This window comes from Eublepharis macularius, chromosome 13 (assembly GCF_028583425.1).
Source record: "Eublepharis macularius isolate TG4126 chromosome 13, MPM_Emac_v1.0, whole genome shotgun sequence".
Classification (NCBI taxonomy): Eukaryota; Metazoa; Chordata; class Lepidosauria; order Squamata; family Eublepharidae; genus Eublepharis; species Eublepharis macularius.
This window is the reverse complement of record NC_072802.1, coordinates 72023042-72045489: the sequence shown is the minus strand read 5'-3', so window position 1 is coordinate 72045489 and position 22448 is coordinate 72023042. Positions and strand designations below refer to the sequence as shown.

Genomic DNA, 22448 nt, shown 5'->3' with positions numbered 1-22448 from the left:
TATCTTCCACAGTGAAGACAGAAGCAAAGAACGCATTCAGCTTCTCGGCCATTTCCCTATCACCCTTTAGTAATCCTTTTACGCCTTGGTCATCCAAGGGCCCCACGGCCTCCCTAGCTGGTTTCCTACTTCTAATATATTTAAAGAATTGTTTATTGTTTTTCTTTATGTTCTTTGCAATATGCTCCTCATATTCCCTTTTTGCCTGTCTGATCACAGACTTGCACTTTTTTTGCCACAGCTTATGCTCCTTTTTATCAACCTCACTCCGACTAGTTTTCCACTGCCTAAAAGAATCCTTTTTACCTTTTACAGCTTCTATTACATTGCTTGTTAACCATGCTGGCCTTTTCCTAAACCTATTTGTGCCTTTCCTAACCAGCGGTATATATTTAATTTGAGCTTCCAGGATTGTAGTTTTAAATAGTCTCCAAGATTCCCCAAGTGTTTTGACCTTTTTTACTTTCCCTTTCAGTTTCTTCTTCACGTACCCCCTCATCTCAGAAAAGTTACCCCTTTTGAAGTTAAACATGGCTGTGTTGGTCTTATTTGGCAATTTCCTATTTATACATATGTTGTACTCAATAACATTATGGTCACTGTTCCCAAGTGGTGCAATCACATTTACATCTCTCACCAGGTCTTCAGCATTACTGAGGACCAAATCCAGGATCACCTCTCCCCTAGTAGGTTCTGTAACCATCTGTTCCATAGCACAGTCATTGAGACAGTCTAGAAACTCACTTTCTCTCCCCCGATTCGAACACCCATTGGCCCAGTCAATGTGTGGGTAGTTAAAATCACCCATTACAACACAGTTTTTTTGTTTAGCAGCCATCTTTAATCCTGTCATCATTTTATAATCCTCCTCTATTTTCTGATCTGGAGGGCGATAACAAACTCCCACAGTTAAGTTTCCATTTGGGCCCGTAATTTCAACCCATAGCATTTCCAGAAGCGAATCTAATTCAGTTACCTTCTCAATCTTACTGGAATGTATACCTTCTCTGACATATAGAGCCACCCCACCACCAACCCTTCCCTCCCTATCCTTCCGATATAATTTATATCCAGGAATCACCGTGTCCCACTGATTTTCCTCATCCCACCAAGTTTCTGATATGCCCACAATGTCTATGGATTCGCCCAACACTAAACATTCCAGCTCCCCAATTTTACCTCGGACACTTCTAGCATTTGTATATAAACACCTGTAACTTCCCCGGCACACTTTGCCTCGAGACGTAGTTAGGTCATCTGCACTGTTTGTCTCCATCTCAGTTGACAACTCTAATCTATCTCCCTGTAGAAGTGTTATACCTAGCCCTTCATCTCTCTGAGATGAACCATCCTGAACCAGAGACACTTTATCTCTTGTCGGCTTTCCCCTAGCATTTAGTTTAAAAACTGCTCTGCCACCTTTTTGATTTTAAGTGCCAGCAGCCGGGTTCCTTCTCGGGACAAGTGGAGACCGTCTCTCTTGTACAGCTCCCGCTTGTCCCAAAAAGAATCCCAGTGCCTAACAAACTTGAACCCTTCCTCCCTACACCATCGTCTCATCCACGCATTGAGACTCCTGATCTGCGTTTGTCTCTCTGGCCCTGCGCGTGGAACAGGTAGCACTTCTGAGAAGGCTACCTTGGAGGTCCTGGCCTTGAGTCTCCTGCCTAACAGCCTAAATTTTTGTTCCAAGACCTCACGACTGCATTTCCCAACATCGTTGGTTCCAACATGGACCACGACCGCTGACTCTTCCCCAGCACTATCTACCAGCCTATCTATAACACGCGTAATGTCCGCTACCTTCGCACCAGGCAGGCAAGTCACCATACGGTCAGAACGCGGTTGTGCCACCCAGCTATCTACTTGTCTAAGGATCGAATCACCAACTACCAAGAGCCTCCCTCCCGCCCCACCCAGGGATGGTTCCTTGATGCGAAAGGAAACCTGCTCACCAACTGAAGAAGAGGTCCCTTCTGAGGGCATGTTCCCCTTATCCTCAATACGGTGCCCTGATTCCACAAGATCCTCATTCTCCTTGACAACAAGAACGCTGCCATTTTTAGAGTGGGACACATCTGTCCTGTCCCTGAGAATCTTGTCCTCGTGCCTATCTAACTGTCTCCGCTTCTCCAGGTCAGCCACCTTGGCCTCAAGGGTACGTACTCGTTCCCTGAGAACCAGGAGCTCCTTGCAGCGAGCACACATCCAGGACTTCTGACCAGAAGGCAGATAGTCATACATGTGACACTCAGTGCAATACACTGGAAAGCCCCCAACCCCCTGCTGGCATTCTGACTTCATTATTCTGTTTTAGGAATAACACACTAAGAGGAAAGAAAACGGCTATGATCCCCTGGCCAAGAGCCCTTTAGCTCTCGCCCTTCGGCTCGCGCCAAAGGCTCGCGCCCCTGCCCAGCAGTTGCCTTTTCAATGCAAAAGGTCACTTCCTGCTAAGCACAGGAGGTGAGCACAAAGGGGGGTGTGGCTTGTACTCCAGCAACCCCCAGCAGCCTTACAAACACACTCACCCTCAAACACAATCAAGCCCAAACACACTCAGCCTCAAAACTACACTCAAATCAACACAAAACTACACACAAAAAGCCCCAAAGCTAGAGAGGACCACCCTTAGCTTCTCAGCTTAACCCACCACAGCCAAGAAAGGCAAAAAGCCCTTACCTCCTCTAGCAGCTGCAGACCATGTGCTCCTGAGCCCAGGTGACTCTGCTCTGCCCTGCCCCTGCCCAGCAGTTGCCTTTTCAATGCAAAAGGTCACTTCCTGCTAAGCACAGGAGGTGAGCACAAAGGGGGGGTGTGGCTTGTACTCCAGCAACCCCCAGCAGCCTTACAAACACACTCACCCTCAAACACAATCAAGCCCAAACACACTCAGCCTCAAAACTACACTCAAATCAACACAAAACTACACACAAAAAGCCCCAAAGCTAGAGAGGACCACCCTTAGCTTCTCAGCTTAACCCACCACAGCCAAGAAAGGCAAAAAGCCCTTACCTCCTCTAGCAGCTGCAGACCATGTGCTCCTGAGCCCAGGTGACTCTGCTCTGCAAGTCTAAAAAATGGCAGTGCTTTGTGTCCCGGTGCACTAGCAGAGGTGTGGACTCAGAGAAGACAGATGTTCATCACTTGCTGAGTTTCCTGCTGGACAAGGATGGGTCTTGATAGCAGCACCGACAACCGCCTGGGCTGTTGCAGGCCTCCTGGATCGTGGCCAGGGCCACTTGCTTGCTTAACATCAAGCCCTCACTTTGCAGTTCTTTACCTTGCAGATACGGAATGAGCTGGAGAAGCAGATGAGCTGTAATCTGAAAGAATTCAAGGAATTTATTGACAACGAGATGCTGCTTATCTTAGGACAGATGGATAAACCCTCCCTCATTTTCGATCATCTGTACCTGGTAAGCAGCTGAGCGAGGGAACCTGGTTTTCGGAGGCTCTTGCATTTAACTTCCTCCAGGCTCTGCTTTGGCTGTGTGTCTTGACTCTGTTGTGATTCTTCCAGGGTTCTGAATGGAATGCATCTAACTTGGAGGAACTCCAGGGCTCTGGGTGAGTATCCTGACTTCCGTACCTGAGTGTGGCTGGCAAAACTTGCCGCAGCAGCTGTAAAGATCCCCAGTCCCAGACACGTACGGATTGGATTGCCTGGGGACTTGAAGCCTTGTGTCGAACTCTGATCCAAGCCGGCAGCTTGAAGTTTCTTGTCTGCTCTGAAGGGACCGGGGCTTGGTGCTGATCCCTGTTCGATCCATGTGTGTTTGCCAGCCTTTAACTTCGGCATGTTGGGCTGGAAGATAGCAGGGCCGGGTGTTAACTGCGGAAGTTTGCCATGGGAATCTGCGCTCTGCCTGCAGAGTCCAGCTATGGCTTTATAGCTTCACTTGCATAATTCCATTCTGTTTCGAAGATTCTGGGATTTGCGGTATTTTGACAAGGGCCAGGAATGTGGTAAGTGAGGAGGGAATCTTGGCACAGACCGAGGGACGGAAAAGGGACAGCAGAGTTGTCGTTTTCTGGTGTGAAGGAGAGGTTGAACAGGTTCGGCATCTTCTGCTACGATGCAGCTGTTCTGGGTGATGGTACACTGCTGCAGTTCTCCCGTCTGCGCCAGTCTCTGGAATCCCTTGTTGAATTTGGCAGTCCAAGGAGGGATGGGGCAGCGTTGACCACCCTGCCCCTGACCCCAGGAGAGTTTGCCCGAAAGCCACTTCTTCAACCATGGCAGCTAGAGGCTTACTTTCAAATGGTAAATAATAAATGTCAGAACATACCAGGAAGCTGTACACTCCAGCTGAGTCTAGGTTGTTTGCTGTGTGGCATTTGTGTAAAACCAAACAGTTGTGCAGGCTGTGGCGGGGCAGGGGAGGGGAGGACAAAGCATTTTTGTATACAAGATCCTCTTATGGGGGGTGGGAATATTTCCTCTCCAATATAAAGTATTCTTGACAGCGGAGCCTTACAAATGAGATCTTTTGGTTCAGTTGCAATGACAGTTTTGAGAACTGAATCCAGTGGTGTTAGCATGCAGTATAAATGGATCTCATTCTGCCTCCAGTGGGGTGAGCCAAACACCTTTTTTCAAGTCCTCCTGGTATGCCCAGAGCAGCCACTGAGGGGCCTCTCCTGCAAGGAGTGCTTCTCGCTAGGACGTTCCTGGGCAACGTTATGGGCTGTTGTGTGTGTGTTTTTAGGCCAGTGAGAAATCTGGGGTCCTCCAGGAACTTCTCTTGCACCATTGGAATAACCTGCTCTTCACAACTTCAGCAGGAGAACTGTGCTGTTTCTCAGCAACTCTGTTCATTTCAGTAGTGAGTGACTTTATCCAGAACTCGGTGAAAGGGGGCAGTAGCCACAGGACATAGCGCCAACTTCTGAGGATCTCTGTTTTCATGTCAGAACTCACGGCATGTTTTTAGCCCTTTCACTTGGAGTGAGTGGTCAGTGCTATCTAAATCTTCGGATCCAGAGGGCGGCTGAATAAGGTTTAGTAGCCAGATAAAAGAGGTCCTCAGAGTGTAGAACACTCCAAAACACATTACAAACCTCGAAGGTTATATGTTAAATATATTTTGTAAATTTTTATATTTTTAATTCTTACAAAAGTGCAAGTGCTCAAATGTGATAAATGTACTAGTAAGAATTTTGTAAGAATTAAAAATATAAAAATTTACAATATATTTAACATATATAACCGAGGTTTGTAATTTGTTTTGGAATAAGGTTTAGTGGCAGGTGGGGAGATCAGGGCCTGCGTCTTGCTGTTCTCTGTGACTTTAAACAATGAAATAAGTGGGAAAGTAAAAATGACAAAATAAATTATGCAGAATGGGGGGAAATGTGGCCACGGTTTTAGCTGGTGGGATTTATAAAGAGCTGCTCTTGACACAGTTTTAGGTCGCTTTATTGTGGGACACATGCAGCCCTTGCTCAGGGAACGGAGGAGGTATTTCAGTTTTAGACTCCCTCCCTAAACCACACTCATGCTTTTAATCCATTTCCATCCTTGCAGGGTTGACTACATCTTAAATGTCACCAGAGAGATCGATAACTTTTTCCCCGGCTTGTTTGCATACCACAACATAAGAGTCTACGATGAAGAGACGACAGACCTCCTTGCCCACTGGAATGAGGCGTATCATTTCATAAATAAAGCCAAGTAAGTTGAAGTACAAAAATGACACTTACTGCTTGCTCCGTGCCAGGGAATAAGAAACGTTTCTTCTTCTGGACGCTGGTATCTTCTCTGGTCCACCTAACTCAGCATTCTGCTTCCGGCAGGGAGCAGCCAGAAGCACCAGGAATCTTGCCAAGAAGGGCAAGATACGATTTTATTGGTTCTATACCTTCAGAACCCACGTTAAAGGCACCATGTACAAACAAAAAGCCAGTGAGTCAATACAAATAAAGCTCCTGGCTGGAGTTGGCAATGGCAAGAGTTGGCAAGAGTCTGCTTTATTAGTAATGCATTCAAATAAACAGTTCACATCTTCAGCAGCAAAACACGCCATTGGAAACTCTGTGTGGAGAAGGATTTGCAGCTGTTCTCCCCATGTATGGTTGTGTGTCAAGCGGACTTGGGGTGGGGTAGGGTGGGGGAGCTGTCAAAGCTAGAATTGCTGGTGGAGGAGTTTGGAGGATGGAGATGGGAATGGAGTCATCCGGAAGACGGGCTGAAGGAGCGACGGGGGGGGGGGGGGGTCTGTTGAAGATGGTACTTGTAATGGGCGCTGCTGGAGGAGCGGGAAGACGATCAGAAGGAGGGTAGAATGAGGGAGGAACTGGCCATGCCGGAACTGTTTGACCAAGGACAGTCTTGGCGCAAAGAGGGGAAAGAAGGCAGCCGTGAACTTTGGGCGTTTTCTTGGCCACGGATTGTCCCGTGTTCCAAGTCATTGGCCGCTGTCACAGCATTCTGTGGTCAGAATTTCGTAGCTGAATTAGCACAGTTGATGTGCTCTGCAATGCTCTCCCTATTTCATTCTCATACCTGCCCTGGGAGGAGAGCACTCCAGTGTACAGAGGAACTGGGGCCGCGTGTGACGGACCTACCTTAAGTCTGTTTGCTCCAGCTCTTTGTGCTGACTTAGGATGGTTTTGATTAAAGAAAAAAGAAGGTGGGGGGGAGGAGAAACTTCAAACCAAACAGAGCCGCAAAAGGTTGAAAGAACACAAAAAGAAACAAAACTTAAGTGCCAAGATCAATACCAAAAAATAAGTACCAGAATCTTTAATTAAATTCCAAGAAATAAAACAGTATGATTATAACCATGTAACTCTGGTTCCATATATGTAAGTACCTTCCCCTAGTGTAAAAAATCTTTAACAATTGTATCCATACATGCATTTCTGCATTTGGTTACAAATATAATGACGTGTATATAATATGTATGTATGTATATAATGTATGCATATAACGACATACGTAACAGTGCCTGGCCTTTTTGAGATGTCTAAATGTATGGGTGCAGTTGTCCAAGAATTTCTACACAAGGGGAAAGATCCAGAGGAGTTAGCCGTGTTCGTCTGTAGTAGCCTAATAGCAAAGAGTCCAGTAGCACCTTTAAGACTAACCAACTTTATTGTAGCATAAGCTTTCGGGAGCCGCAGCTCTCTTCGTCAGATGCAATCATATAGAGTTTTAATTCTTTGAATGTTATTACTTTTTTCCGGCATTGGTCTTGGCACTTGTATGTATGAGTTTTTTTTTCTCTTTTGTTATTTCAACATTTTGGGGAGGCTGTGGTCACCCTCGCTGCTTGAGTTCTGCTGGGCGGAAGAAGCAGTTTCAGGTGCCACTACGGAGAATGCCTTTCAGGCCATGTGGATGCTGAAGACTGCAGAAATCAGAACATTGCTTCCCGCCACCCCTCTCTCTCTTCTTCCAGGAAAAATCACTCCAAATGTCTGGTCCATTGCAAAATGGGTGTAAGTCGCTCAGCCTCGACGGTCATAGCCTATGCCATGAAGGAGTTTGGTTGGTCCTTGGAAAAAGCCTATAACTACGTGAAGCAGAAGCGCAGCATCGCTAGGCCAAACGCAGGTTTCATGAGGCAGCTCTTGGAATATGAAGGCATTCTGGATGCCAGGTATGGTGGGGTTTGTGGTGGGAAGCACGGGGGGGGGGGTGGGATTGGCCCTGTGACCTCCTTTCTTGGATATGATGGCACTCAGAACAGAGCCACACGTCCACAAACAGTCAGCGCTGCCGTCTTTGAGGGCAGGAACACTTGAAAATACCAATTGGAAATTTCATGTTTGAACATTCCTCTGTAGCTTTTTTTTTAAATCCCTCCTGGCATCCAGAAAGCTAGTCCTTAGGGAGAATCTTCCCTGTCAAGCTACATCTCCATGGGCATAGAGTTTTTTGATCTGGAGAAGTGTTCTGTCAGGCAACATCACAGCCCTCAAACGCATCGATGCCCTCTCAAGTAATACTCCCAACCTTTTTTGAACGCGCAGGTTGGCTATCAGGAAAATAGAGCATTCTTACATAATTATGCTAGAGGAAAAACAGTATGTATATAATGTATGCATATAATGACATATGTAACAGTACCTGGTCTTTTCGAAACCCCCTGGAGGCTCACAAATGCACAGCGATGCTGTGGCGAAGTAGAGAGAAACCCCACTTCCCCAAAGCATTGAGTTTGGAGCAGATAACCCATGAGGAAGACACTGCTGACAGCAGAGAGAAGATTTGGACCCAGGACTTCCTGGGTGAACGCTTACTCTTTTAGCTGCTGCGCTGCGCTGGTGCTAAACTGCCAGTCAGAATCATGGTTCTGATCCAGCTCTGTCTAGTCCCAGGAGGCATCCCTGCAGCAGCTGATGTATGCTCCACTTCAGGCTTCCCTCCTCAGGAACGAGGGCTGCTGTACAAGGAGACGTTGCTTGCGCTGCCAACCCAGTTGCTCTCACTGCCCTTCAGGGAGCATAGCTGTGGCAGCGGGAGGAGTCTGCGGGCCTCTCGTCCCCCACGCCGAGGGCATTTTTTTATTTTCCCAATGCAGAATTCTTCTTCGTGAACTGCTCTTTCAGCCCTAATGACAGTTGTGGTGTCTGGTGGCTGACCACAAACTAAGGGCGGGGGGAGCTTCCCTCTGAATGGTTGTTTGACAAAAAAGTCGGCACAGTTCATGTCACTGTTCAGAAGCCAGCTTTTCCATACTTGGGTTTGTGTTCTTTTGTCTTTTAGCCCTGACTAAGTTGCTTTCCCCAGGAACAAAAACTACATAATACTATTTCTTATGACCAACCGAAATGACATAAAATAGCATGCAAGCTTTTGTGTTCCCCAGAGCTCTGCACCAGGGTTCTTTTAAAAGGGGTTGGAGGTGGAAACGGATGCCTGTGGTCATGATCATAATAAAGCCTTATCAGTAACATGCATAAAATGCTGAGCGGGCACGTAGCTTGAAATGTGACTGGCATCTGGTGGAGCCTCCTGGCCTTGGTTAGAAGCAAAAAATGGAGGCATCCCATTGAAAATGTAAAAAACAGCACGTCTGTCTCACATCAGGTAGGATGCAGAGATCCCTTAGAAGGCCAAGAGGACAGGAAGAACAGGGTAGTCCTTGTACTAAAAATATTGGACATAAGTTTTAGTCGGTGCACAGGGTAAAAAGTCAGTGGAAGCCAAACTGGGTAATTGTGCCTTGTGCCATGGAGAAAACAGTCTCTTCTTCCCAGCGTTGGGGTTTTGCTTTGGACCAGTGTGGCTGCCTGCAAACTCTCTTTTGCCACCTGCTCCGGCAGATTCTGGCCTGTTCGTCTTGTAGGGAAGATCAGAGCTGCTTTCCAGGCTTGATTAAGTCCTCCTCACCTTCTGCTTTTGGGTCAGGTGCTCCTAAGCTGTCTTGTTGGACTTGATTTATATCCACTGCTGAGGTGTTGTTCATAAGGAAACCAGAAGTGCAAACAGTGGCTGCTGTATCTCTTGGGTAATGAGCACGAGGCAGGCCAGCGCAGCCAGTCCTGCCTGACTTGGGCCCCCTGTTGGGCTTTCCCCCCAGTGAGCCTCTACCTGCTGCTTGATGCTGTCACTCCACACTTGTTCTGCTCATCTCCACAGCACATCTTCCTGTTTAGCAGGGAGTCAAGACATTTGCTCTCATTAATCCCTCCCCGCCTTGCATTGCAAGTTCTTCAGGGCAGAGATGCTCTGCAAAGTACCATGCGACACCTGTGGCAGTCTGTTAATACGGCTTCCACAGAACGATCGCGCTGTGGCCCTGGTTCTTAGGCTGCTCAGCAAGTGCATCTTCCGCAAGGGATGCCACCCACAATTCAGAAGCTTTGGCTGCGTAATGGAAGCCTTTTCTCTTTATTCCCTAGTAAGCAGCGTCACAACAAGCTGTGGAAACAGCAGTCAGAGAACCGCCTCACCCAGAACTCAGATGGCTCCAGCGGCCCCAATGCCTTCCTGCTGGAGAATCTCGAGGTCGACCTTGACCCTCCTTGCCAGCCTGCCTCTGCAGACCCAAGAGCAAGCCAGGAAGCTGTGGGCTTCCATTACTGCTTCCGGCGCCTCTCCGACTCTCTGCCTGGCAACAGGGAATCGTTTTTCCAGGGAGAAGATCCGGAGAGGGATGTGCTTCTGGAGGAGGCTGATGTGGCTGCAGACCTCCCCTTTCCGGACTTCTCGAACAAGGCTGCTGTGGAAAGATGGAAGGGCAAGGAGAGGGCAGAGGTCTCCGGCCTCAGAGAGAAACCAGCCAAAAAGAAATCTGAGATCAGCCTCCTGAAAGACGTTGCCATGCCCAGTCTGGCTGTTCCAGAGGAGGAGGGCTCCCGAGAGGAGAAACCCATTGAGAGGTGGAAACGCCGCTCCTCTATGCAGGAGGAGGAGAGCAGGCTGAACTGCGAGAACCTGAATAACAACAACAGCAAGAGGAGCTGCCCTGAGGATTTTGAGGTAGGGGGTGGGAGGGAGGTGGGGCACGGAACAGTGTAGCTACAGGTGGCGGCACACTGAACCGAGGTTTAGAGAAGGGTGTTCCGCCCTGGCTCACCACTTGCTGGGGCAATCCTGTGGGGGGTTATTTCAGGAGGCATGCCCTCTGGACCGGCCACACATGCCTTTTAACGTGCAAGCGTGTTCCCTCTTTTTTCCCCAAGAGAAGTCTTGTGGCACCTGAAAGACTATTTGTTGTAGCATACGCATTTGTCAGTTCACCGTCAAATGCAGAGGCTGAAGCGTCTGTACACAGGCAGCCACACGCATGTGTGCTCGCACACGGGCAGACTGCTCCCTCCAGTGCCATTTGATCCCTGGAAGGGTAATGGCGGCTCGTGCCATGTGACCCCATCCTCTCTGCTTGGCTTTCCTTTCAAGAGAGTAAGTGGTCCTCTCTGGGGTAGACAGAGTCACCTCGGGTGGGATAGAATGGGTCTAATAAAGTTCTCAGAAACATTCAAAAGCGGGCTGAGAGTGTTGGGTGGGTGTTTTAAAGAGGTGCCCATGTTACTGTTCCTTCCTTGTTTCAGCGCTGTCTCCTCAGAGTAGGCTTAGATGAACAGGGCCTGGTCCCCCTTCAAAAAACACTGTGGCAGAATAGGTTCATGGCCCTCCGCAGCCAACGATCCTTGGCAGGCAAGGGTCTGTAGCTCATCTGATATATAGACCTTTCAAGATACGTTGGATCGAGGGTTGCCAAGAGCCCTGGAGAAAACTGTCCTTTCCCTTTAATAGAGACTTAACGTGTGGAAATGGGCCGCTTGGACTTTCCGTGACATGGAGGTAAATAACATCTCTATTAAAGGGACAGGACAATTTCTAAGGTTTAGCCAATAGGAAAAGCACCCCCCTCAGTGGCCCTGATAGAGCAGAAAGGTAGATACACGTTTTGTAAATAAATAAAAATAAAACGTCTGTGTGGATTAGGGAGGAAAGGGGTAACTCTGGCCATTGGGGCCTGAAAGACACCTGTTGGGCCTTCTGCATCGAAAGTGCTTCCATGAGCACAACTTTGCTGGCCCAGGCTGTGAAACTCAAGTTCTGCCTTTGGGGAGGACTGTGGCCCAGTGACTGAGCGCCTCTTTGGCATGCAGAAGGTCTCAGGTTCAGGTCTCGGCATCCTTCAGTTAAAGGATGTGAAATTGCAGGTGTTGGGAAAGATCTTTCTCTGCTCAAGATCCTGGAGAGGAGCGGCCAATCTGTTTATTGGTTTTGAAATCTTGCCTCGCTGCCTAAGATGTTTCAGTGGAAGCTATCAAATAAACTGCAATAACGGCTATAATCAATGCAAAAATCAATAAAACATCCATAATGTATTTATTATATTGCTGTGATCCGCTCCGAGCCCACTTGCAAGGAGAGCAGAATATAAATTTAATTAAAATAAAAACAGAGTTGCTGCGTCCAGGTGTGCCCGGGCCCCTGCAGCCCAGGAAATCTACCATAAAACTAACAAAGGCTGCCCTTTTCTGTGATGGCTGCTTAGATCAGGAGTTCTTGCAACGTTGGCCATTTTTCTGTGGCGTTATCTAGCGGGAAAGAGGAAATCCTGAGAGGAAGCTGGATGCCTTGATACTGGCTGGTTTTCACCACTCTCCGAGCAGCCTGTTTTTCTGCTTTGGAGGAGGCCTGTGGCAAGCCCGGCACTTACAGCAATGAAAGGAGCACATTTCTGGTCATTTCGATAGTGCTTCCAGGGCGCAAAGCTCCTCTCATCTCTCATAATAACAAAGGGAGGGAAGTCCACAGTTCTTCCATTTTAGCAGGGAAGGTGAGAAATTGTGACTTGCCTACTACATGAGGGTCTGGGGGCCTAGCTCAGTCGCTCCGCGTGTCCCCTGTAGGTGGCGCTCTGTCCCAGTCTTCCTGCCTCTGCTTTTGTGGGGTAGTGCTTGAGTCGTCATCAAAGATTTAAACCTTCCAAAATAACATGTCCTAATAATAAACAAATAAACCAAGAGAATAAAATAAATACTAATGTTATAGTCATTCTGATTTTACAAAGTGATTTATGTTGTTGCATTTGCCTACATAGTTGAATAGTTCCTTGTAAAGGTATTAAACAAATAAGCATGGAAATGTCAGTTGGCAGCCATGTGTCCCTGTAGACCTGCATCCCGTATCTGTTGCAAGCCTGGCTTCTTAATCGCATGTTCTGTTCTTTTCAGCATGATGCCATCTTTGGAATCCTCAACAAAGTGAAACCATCCTACAAATCTTGTGCCAGCTGCATGTATTCCTCAGCCAGCACCTCTGCAGAAACCTTTGGGGAATCACGCGAGAACCTGCATCCCGTTCCTCCATGCCACAATTCCACAGTCTGCACACAGCCTTCATTCCTCTCACATGGGACGCCTGCATTTTTAGAGCAGGCGCTGTGCAAGCCGCCACCTATGGAAACCCACGGGGCTCAAAACAATGCCTTGCCTTCCGTGCTGGTAGAGAGTAACTTGCAGGACGGTGAAAGCAGTAAGCCTGTAGCCAGCTGGACGTTTGATGGTCTAGAGAAGGCCAAAGAGGCATCAAAACCACCAGCTGGGGCCTTGCTTAGCCAGAGAAATTCTTTCTGTGACAGGAATGCCCTCGTCAGCGAAGTGCTGAAAGTGGACTCTTCTCCGAGAAAAGAGGTCAGACAGACAAAGGACCTGAAGTACTTGCTCTTCAGTAAAGATTTAGAAAAACCAACTAGCAACAGTTACTTGATGCAGCACCAGGAGTCGCTGCTTCAGCTGCAGAAAGCCGGCTTGGTTCGGAAACATACCAAAGAACTGGAGCGCCTGAAGAGTCTGCCCTTGGACACCGCAGGGCCGGCGAGGGACGTTCCTGGAGACCCGGCTGGTACTTCCATACCCGAGGAGACCCCCGACTTAGTGGCTCGGGAAGGTCAGCTACCCCTTCGGGAGCCACCTCCTGCAGTACCTGAAGACACAGAAAATAATCCTGAGAAGCTACAGAAAACCCTCCCCGTCGGAGGGGTGTCACAAAAAACCTCCACACCCATTCTCTGCAGAGCTGAACACATGAGCAGTTTCACAAAAGACTTTCTGAAGACCATTTGCTATACGCCGTCCTCTTCTAGGAGTTCCAACCTGACACGGAGTTCCAGCAGTGACAGCATCCACAGCGTGCGAGGGAAGCCTGGCCTGGTTAAACAGCGAACCCAGGAAATAGAAACCAGGCTGCGGCTGGCTGGCTTGACTGTCTCATCTCCTTTGAAGCGCTCGAACTCTCTTGCCAAGCTGGGGAGTCTGAACTTGTCCTCGGAGGACTTAACGAACGATGTGGACCTGTCTGCCTTGGCAGACTTGAAAGGGGCCAGGTTGAGTGAAACGGCAGCACTCTGTGACTTTCGAGCCACTATGAAGAATACAGAAGCGGGCACCAAACTGTTGGTGAAATCCACCGTGGGGAAGTTGAAGAGCCCTCTTTGGGAAGGGAAAAGTTGACATACTTGGAATTGTTTTAAAGCCTTGTGACTTCTGTATTAGTCTGTATTAAATGCATTTTTATCATCTTAAGAAAAAGCTCAACAGCTTTGTTCCCCCCTCTCGGTGGTACCTGTTAGCAGAGGGCTGGAAAGGGGGGAAATCTCTGACAAGGGTGAACAGCCCAAAGGAAAGGCTTGGAGGGTGATTTTGTGTGTTAATGTGGCCTCCTGTGTGTCCAGAGCAGGGGGATCTATCCATAGATGCTGAAATCTGCTTGTTCAAAAGAACTGCAGAGGCTTCGTGGCCACACATGCCTGGCCTTTGTGAGGCAATGTAAAATGCTACCTCCATTCTTTAAGTATTTATATGTAGATAGATGGGGTTCCTTTTTAAAATCTTGCTCCGAAATGGATAACTTTTTAAAATTGTCCTCTGACAGCCGTGCTTGGAATTACCATCTGTTAGCCCCCCAAATTACTGAGGCTTACCTGCAGTGTGTCGGCACCGACAGCTTGTCTGTGATGGCTTTTGAACCAGTGGTTTGGCTTGACTTGGTTGAACAGCTGCTGAGTTGCTTCTGTCATGTGGGTGGATTGCCACAAGTCCTGTGTGACTCCTTGTTGAAACAAAGGCAAGGGGTACTGCAGGTGCGGCTTGCTGTTGTTCTGTTAAGACTGAAGGGATGGTGACCACAAACCCTCGTGGAGTTAGAGGCCATGCCGTAGCACTTTTGAGTTTGAAGGCACCAGTTCATCGGTATGGTCATAAGCTGATGCTCACAAGCTTTGATAGGAGGTAACGGAAAGGGTTTCTTCTGTTTGTCCACATGTGAAATGGGGGGCTGGGGTGGGGCATGGTTGGTGGGGGACTAGATTTTCCTCCATTTGTTTGTTAATCATTTTGCATTCTTTGACTTTTAGTCAAAAGGCAAAAGGGCTGTAGGCTGTCTCAGGATAGGATTGTGGCTTATGCCAAGCTTGAGTTGTTTATGAACTGATGTTTTGTAGCATCTTCCCTGTGGGCTAAGTGGGGTTTTTTTGTTGCAAGGGTGTGGAATGCCAGGTTGCCATGGGGAGGGATACAGGAAGAGCTGTTACCTGTTGGCACTTTCCTTGGGTGTTGTACAACAGGGCAAAAGTTACTTGAAGCTCTTGTCGTCTCAAACGCCTGTAGTTACTGCTGGTAAAGCAGATGGGAATTTGCTGTCCTGGGGCTAAAAGCCAAAGCCCATCTTAGCTTCTTTTAGGTCATTTGGGGTCCTTTGAGCAGTGTTTGGTGTGATGCGAAGCCTTGTTGGCTTTGGATCCCAACTACTTCCAAACTGAAGTCTTCTGAACTTCCTTAGACTCAGCCAGAGCGGAGTGCCAAACAGAGACAAGATAAATCCTTTGTGTGGAAATTGCTGGACCTTTTCATGATGCAAAGTGTGCAAGCCAAGCAGTCAGTCTTGGGTCCCAGGCCAGAAACAGACACAGGTATTTAAAAGGACTTTGAGAACTTGTGCTGCTTATTCTGGGGGGTGGCATATCCAGGGCAGTATTGTCTAGAGAATATTGTTTGGCCCAGCCCTAAGTCCTGGTGGCCAGTGCAGAGTCCAAGGGGATGTTGCCTGAACATGCTGCCTCTCATTGATCATGTTTGTTTAGAGTTGCCAATGTTCGAGGCAGCCACAGATATTACAAGGTCAAGTGGGTGGAGCAGAGGGACCCTCCCTTGGGGAAATTTTCTGCTGCAGATCTAGGGGTAGCTCAGAAATCGCCCTCGAGGTTTACATCGTCCATTTTCAATGAAGCCCATCAGAGTGAATCATCGGGCACAGATTTCAAGACTCCTTTCTCTTCTGGGGTGAGTGAAGAAAGCAAACACAGGAAGAGAAATACAATAGCAAGTCATACAAGAAGCCAATTGCTAGAACCTTTTCCACCCACCATAAGCCAAAAAGCTTGCCCCTTGCCTGGAGATCCAGGGAAGAAGCGTTGCAAATTCCTGCAAAATCTGCCTTGTGTCCAGGCACCTGCGCACCAAAGTTTCCCACAGTCTTCTCTGTTCCTGCAGTCTCTTCAGAACCTGGAAAAATGATTGGTGAGGATGAAGCACCCAAACAGCACGGGAGGCTGGAATGAGGAGTGGCCGGGGGTGAAAGGTTGCCCTGCCCTCAATGGAGCTGTGCTTGCAGAGGGAGGGAGGGAGGGGGAAGTCTCCCCTCCTGGTTGGTCCTCTCCCAACTCCCCCCACCTACATGGCTGTGTTCTTCTGTGTGGGTCCTGAAATCCAAGGAATGGTCTTTTCAGCTACTGGAATAGAGCGGAACAGAGGGAAATTCTGTGTTCTGTGCACGGGTGGCTGGACACAGGCCTTTGTCTTCTTAGCCAAATGCAGAACAGACATGGATAACGTATGTTTGTGGCTGTCCCCCAGCAGTCAGATGGGACAGGAGTTAAATCCAAAAGTTCACTTCTGCAGTTTAATACCCTTCTTGTGCATACCCATTTGGTATGCACAAGAAATCAAAGTGCTGTACTTCATGACAAATTTCAGTTGTCTCTCCAGCATTAATTTTGTTTTGCATTGACATTAAAGGTAGCGAGTGAGCTCTGAAGCTCTTACATTTCCACCAGGGCCTAAGTCCACTACATGGGGGTGTTCTGTCCTGTGCCTGGGCGACTGGCTTCAGGCAAGTGTTTTGTGTTAAATTGGCTTTTATCTGTGAAAGCAACTCAAGGAAGAGTCTCTTCAACAATGTGTTTCTGGAAAGCCTTTTGCTGCCCTTGCTTAAAAGTTCTTAATGGGTTTCAGAGTCTTTTCCTGAGCTATACTCAGCATATTTCATCTGGAACTTGAAAATCCTTGCAGATGTATTTTCCTTCTGGTTGAAGATTCCTTGTTTCTGGGCGACTTCTCTGTGTAGCTGCTGAACAAGAAGTCCAGGACACAAGGGACTCTCTCACGTGCTCCTCCCTGCCCCTGGCCGCCTTAATTTGAGGAGTGGGGGTTAACTGCACATAGAGACTTTGTGCCTGGCATGTTCAAGTACTGTAAGACATTTTTTTTCAGGGTTAGAGATTCTTACAGCATTAAATGTATTTAGTGTTTATTTTTTGCCCCCCCCCTTGTAAGCCCAAAGGCTCTATATAAGATTGCCCCTGTACTTCATTTCTTCAGAGGATGTCATTGATAGAATTTCTCAGTTTTATCTCCTGACCCTTTTTTCCATGCAGGGTATGAAAAGGAAGGTGTAGCCTTCTTGCCATTCCCCTCCCCGCAAAAGCCAGTCCATTGTATGAAGTCCGAGTCAAGATCTGAATACTGGCAAAAAACTCGGGGTCCAGGAAGCAGGACCCACGTTCTGCCCTTTGTTGGCCTGCTGGCCATCTGTCCAATGATGGTGGTTCTGCAACCTTTCTCTTTGGGAACGCAGAATGCCACTGGCCAGCTAGGTGTGTCTTGTGCTGTTTCTGCCAGACTTGCTGCAGGCAAGCTTGCGTTTCCAGCTCCCTGTGTTCCCAGTAGGGAGGAATAGCGAGCCGCTGGCGGAGTGGTGGCTTCCCTCACTAATGTCTCCAGTTTATTGATTGCAGGCTCCCTCCATCATTCTTTTCTGTGCACATCAGGAGCCATAATTATGGCTGTGCTTGCTTGCTGGGTGGAATTCTAAACCCACCGCATTGTGCGCTCCCCAGAGCACTGACTGTCTGCCAGACAGTGCAGACCTAAGGGATGCAGAGTGCCATGTCCTTTGTCAATCCACATTTAGACTGAGCGTGAAGTCTCTCCCGTTCAAGAATCCAGTTTTCCTCTGCCTCGGTGCTTGTCGCGTACGCATTGTTGCTGTTAATAAGTAGTCCAGAAATTCTCCTCTGGAGGCCAGGCCCATTTAATTTTAATAATACAGTGGGCAACGTTTTATCCTTCAATACTGACAGACTTGGCTAATATAACAAGCATTCCTGTTGTCATATTTCTCCCCTTGTGATAGTTGTTCCCTGGAAGTTCTTTAAGAATTGATGGCATGGGCCAATTTTTCTTAACTTTTTGTGCGAAGGACAGTTTTATTGGATTTCCTCCCTCCCTGTTCAAATGATGACAAATCCTTGCTTCATGTGTCTCAGGTCTACATTGTAACCCCCGCCCTTTGTTTTGTAAGCAAAACTTTTTTAAGCCAATGGAAGGCTCTAGCCTTCAGCATGCCAATTCAGTTTTTTTTTCCAATCCAAAAAGACGCAGAAGCAGCTGCCAGTTTGCTTGGGCTGATGCATGAAAAAGTAGCTGCTTCATTTTTCTCCAGGCAGTGGTGGTTTGTCTGTCTATCTTTTTAAATCCGAGTGCCTTCCAAATACTTTACAAATACTGTGTATTTAAGCGATACTCTGTTTGTGTTAGTACTAGGGTGCTTATAGTGTCAATACAAGCCCGTATACTAACTGTATATATCATACTTAGCTTATCCTGTCCTTTGGAATGGCTAACTGGAGTCCCTTTGACTATTTCAAAAACTGTCTGTAATGTTTTTTTAAAAATCTCCATTTTTTAAAAAACTGCACCCTCTTCCCAGACGTCGCACAACTGTTGGCTTAATCTATGCAGTGATAGAGGCAGGTGGGGAATAACAATGCTTGTCGAAGACCTTTGTACTCCCACCTGGTGGGAATGGCACCCTGGGCTCCATGCCAAGGTACTTCCCAGTCTCAAATCTGAAAATGCACAAAGAGGCACCTTAATTCCAGCCCATGTCTATCCCAGATGCTTTTATAACTAGCCTCGTTTTGCTTCACGTTTCTTCTTCCGTTTACTGTTCAAATAGCCTCGTGTTTGGGTTGAAGGTAAAGATGGCCTGTTCCCACCCAAGCATCCCAAGGCAAACCCTTCTCTAAACTGTGGGCTGGTGCCCGACACTGACAAGCCCATGCCACCCTTTACTTAGTGCAGCGTGGCACCAGACTTCAGAGCCATATATGCTGCTACCACACGTAGGAAACATGCGTGAGACAAACAAGCAAGTGCAGGAATTAGGGGGGAAGGCAGGAGAGAAATCTTGATCCGGGATTACTGAGGTCAAACATATTGTGTATGCTTGCATCAGCATGGCTGTCGCATTACATCATAAGCCACATGGTGGTAGGTGGATGGATAGGTTGCAGAGGCTGGTGCTGTGCCCCAGTGCATGCGGGTTATTACCAAGCCCACCAGCATATGACCTGGCACTACCAGTGCCTGAGCAGTTGGGCACAACTGGTGGAAGTCCACTTGACTGTATTACTGACAACTATGTTTTTGGTACATCATTGTTTTTCTCAATATTGGTTTTTTTATATTTAAATATGCAGTATTTTTTTGTACTGTACCTTCACAGTAGGGGATGCATAATGCACTTTTTAAAAACGTTTTGTTTGGTTAAATGTACTGTATTATATGCTTCTTGCGAGGAAGAATAAAAAGAAAACACTCCTTTCTTTACAAATGGCTGTTTGTAGTCTTTGGAGTGAACTTTCTGTTGCATCCTTGGTATTTGAAAACAGGCTTTTCTGTGCAAACAGGCACTGCAAATAAAATCCACACAAGTTACCAGCCCACAACGATCTCTGTTATTACACTTGGGCCCCTCTGACAGCCTGAAAGGGGACAAAAGCATCCAGTTTATCTTGAGGATGGTGGGAGGTGACAAGTTATGCTCAGAAGGGTGTTTGTTTGTTTGTTTGTTTGTTTGTTTGTTAGTTTGTTAGGCTTCTATTTCGCCCTCTCTGCAAGCGCGCTCAGGGTGGGTTACAGCAATAAAACATAATTTACAATAAAATCACAGCATTATTGTAATGCTGTGAACCAGCTTGAAAACTCACAGTGATGGCGCTAAGGGCAGTTAATGGTTTTGTCCTTGCAAGTAAGAGTTTGTGATTTGTCACGCAGCCCTTTCAATTGACTACAAATACCGCACTTAAAGATGAGTCTTGTTTTTCAGAACCAACTCTTGAATTTCCGAACGTTGACCCTAGATCTGGCAACCACGTGTGAGATGCTAGGGTCCTTGCCACTTAGGCGTGCTTCTGGCTTCCTCAAAGTAGAGCAAAGACTGAAATCTCATTATAGCAGAGAGCCATTTTTGTCGGACTTCATTGCCGAGAGAGCAACTTAATGTGTCGTTTGTCTCACAGTCCTTCCAGCCTGAGGATGAAAGGGGAATGAGAGACTAGTTAATACCTGAAAGGGGCCTTTCTGTGCAGTTTTAAAAGAGTGGACAATATTTTAGATCCCAAAAGAATTGCTTTGTTCTCGTGGCCTCTCTTTGGATAGCACATTTTGCTTACCGTGGGCATGCCTTGTGTGTGGAACCCAAGTGAAAGTGTGTCCAGCCAAAGCAAACGACGAGTATTCTAGCTCCTTAGCTGTAAATCACTGGATTAAAAACTGACTTGTAAAATGTTCAAGATGAGTCAGCTTTGTTCCGTTTCACCAGGGGCTGGCCCTTGCAGGTCCGGCCAGATTTTGCCTTTAAAGGCGACCAGTCAGTGTTTGTCTCCACGGCCTGTAAGGAGCTTTCTTACGGACTGGAATGGCTCTCGTCTTGGAAGCTGATAGAGGGGAAGAAACAGTCAGTGTTTATCTTAGCACAGCAAGGAGGACATTCAAGGCAATGACTGTCTTCTACTTCAGCGCAGATTCTAATTGACTATTAAAAAGTCATTAAGAAGAATAAGGCATGATTTTAATTACCGCTGGGGCTGATGTGGCTCAGTTTTGACAGCTGGGCTCCCTTCGGGCAGCAGCAGAGCAAGCACCCTCTCTCCGCCTTCACCTTCCTTGTTTGGGTGAGTCATTCCCCGCTCCAGACAACCAGCGGGTGTTGTGTGGGGTGGCACGGTCTGTGGAAGGCGCTGGCAGAAGTCGCTCAGATGAAAAAAGGAAGCTCTTGTGAGATGCAGCCAGGCCTGCTCCTCTGCTGTATGTTTCATTCTGCCCTAAACCCCACGGACACTGAAGCAGAACACCTTTCTTCAAGGAGCCCCGGTGGAGTCTGTAGCTCCTTCCAGCTCCATGTTACTGTTACAACAACCCTGTAAGGTAAATTAGGCTGCAAGAGAATAACAAGCCCAGATCACCCGTTGAGTCTCGTGAGTCTGAACTGGACCCGGTCTTGCCAGTCCAAATCCTCCTCTCTTACCACTACACCACACTGGCTTTGTCACATCGCACATTACCTGCTCCGGCCTCTTGCTACTCCCTCCTTAGGCCTGGGATGGTGCAGTGCCGGTGTCCAGTGTTTTCACTTGCCTACCTCATCTCTGAGCCAGCTGTCCGGCTTGGCAGGATCTTTGGGGGCCCCAGCATGACCCAGGGCAGCCCTAATGCCTTTCATGCAATTCACTTGGGACCTAAAATCCACAAATGGCAAGCTGTTGTACTTACTCCCAAGCAGCAGCACGGCTGAAATGTCTGCAGCTTGCGGTTTCACTGCTAGGTATATTCTGAGGCAAACCTGTGGCGGTCCGTGGTTCTCCTGCAGGGGAAGCAGGTCAGATAGGCAGATCTCTGTTAAAACCTTTCTTCTCCCGTGCCCTGAGTTGGGCTCCAGGAAGTGTGTGATGGATGGTGTCTGTCCTGTCTACCTAGAGGAGCTTTTTGCCAAGAAGAGGAGCTTGTGGGACTAACGTTCTGCTCGGTTGGGTAGGGGTGGGTGTGTAAAGAAGCTAAAGGTGCACTCCCTGGGCATGTGCTGGGTAAGGCGGCTTGCCGTGCCTCCTTTAGCTCAGCTCAGTGTGCCCATTTCCTTCTTCCACCTGCTCTCTCGTAGCTCCTTCTGGGATCTGCTCCGCATACGGGTCTCTCTTGCCAGCTTCTGCGCCCCAAAGCAGGACTGACCCGCCACTCTCGGAGCATGTCACTCGCACCAAGTGTCCTGCAGGGGAACTTCCTAGCTGGGACTTGCTCGGGTTCCAGTCGTCTTCCAGGGGCTTCCTTTGTCCCAGGGAGGGCTTCGTTCTGCCCATCTTACTATTAGGTGAACAAAAGCTTGCAAATGATACATGCACTATTTTTTGTGACGTATCCATGGGAAATAAACGGTTATGACAGCACGAAGTGCTCCAATACCTACGGAGAAGACCTTTTTAAGGAACATAAAGAGTAGATTTTATTAAACTTCCCAAGTGCTACAGAGCAATGCCAGACATTTCTGAGCGCAGCTGGCATCGTCTTAATAATGTAATCTCTTGTGCTATCTTGCACTTATTTCCAAACTGTTTAAATCCACACCCACGGTTCTGAAATTCTTGTTCCTTTTTTGGCTGATTATAGTGTGTGTGCTGCTTTGGAAATCCTTTTCAGCAAGCTTGGGTGCTTCTTTGTTGTTTTTAAATCTGGCAACCACTTAAAGCTCACGGAACAAAACGGTAACGCTGCACAGGGAATTGCCTTCAGTAAACTGACATGCGCAACCAGAGCACGCAGCAGCCAATGCTGAAAAGAGCCGCCCAGGTGCCCCTGAGACCAGGTGACAGGCTAGACGTTCAAAGCCTGGGTCTGCACGCCCAGCCGTTCTCAAGACAGCTGGG

General features: G+C 47.8%; 1 protein-coding gene across 1 annotated transcript in view; it reads left to right on the top strand.

The window, feature by feature from the left end:
* Positions 1–19335, top strand: part of SSH1 (slingshot protein phosphatase 1) — a 49803-nt gene extending 30468 nt beyond the window's left edge. The window contains exons 10-15 of the mRNA XM_054996173.1: positions 3291–3419; positions 3524–3570; positions 5531–5677; positions 7407–7607; positions 9856–10435; positions 12646–19335. Coding sequence (XP_054852148.1) covers positions 3291–3419; positions 3524–3570; positions 5531–5677; positions 7407–7607; positions 9856–10435; positions 12646–13923 — 2382 coding nt within the window. The 3' untranslated portion in view covers positions 13924–19335. The remainder of the gene's footprint in view (positions 1–3290; positions 3420–3523; positions 3571–5530; positions 5678–7406; positions 7608–9855; positions 10436–12645) is intronic.
* The last annotated feature ends 3113 nt before the right edge of the window (positions 19336–22448 follow it).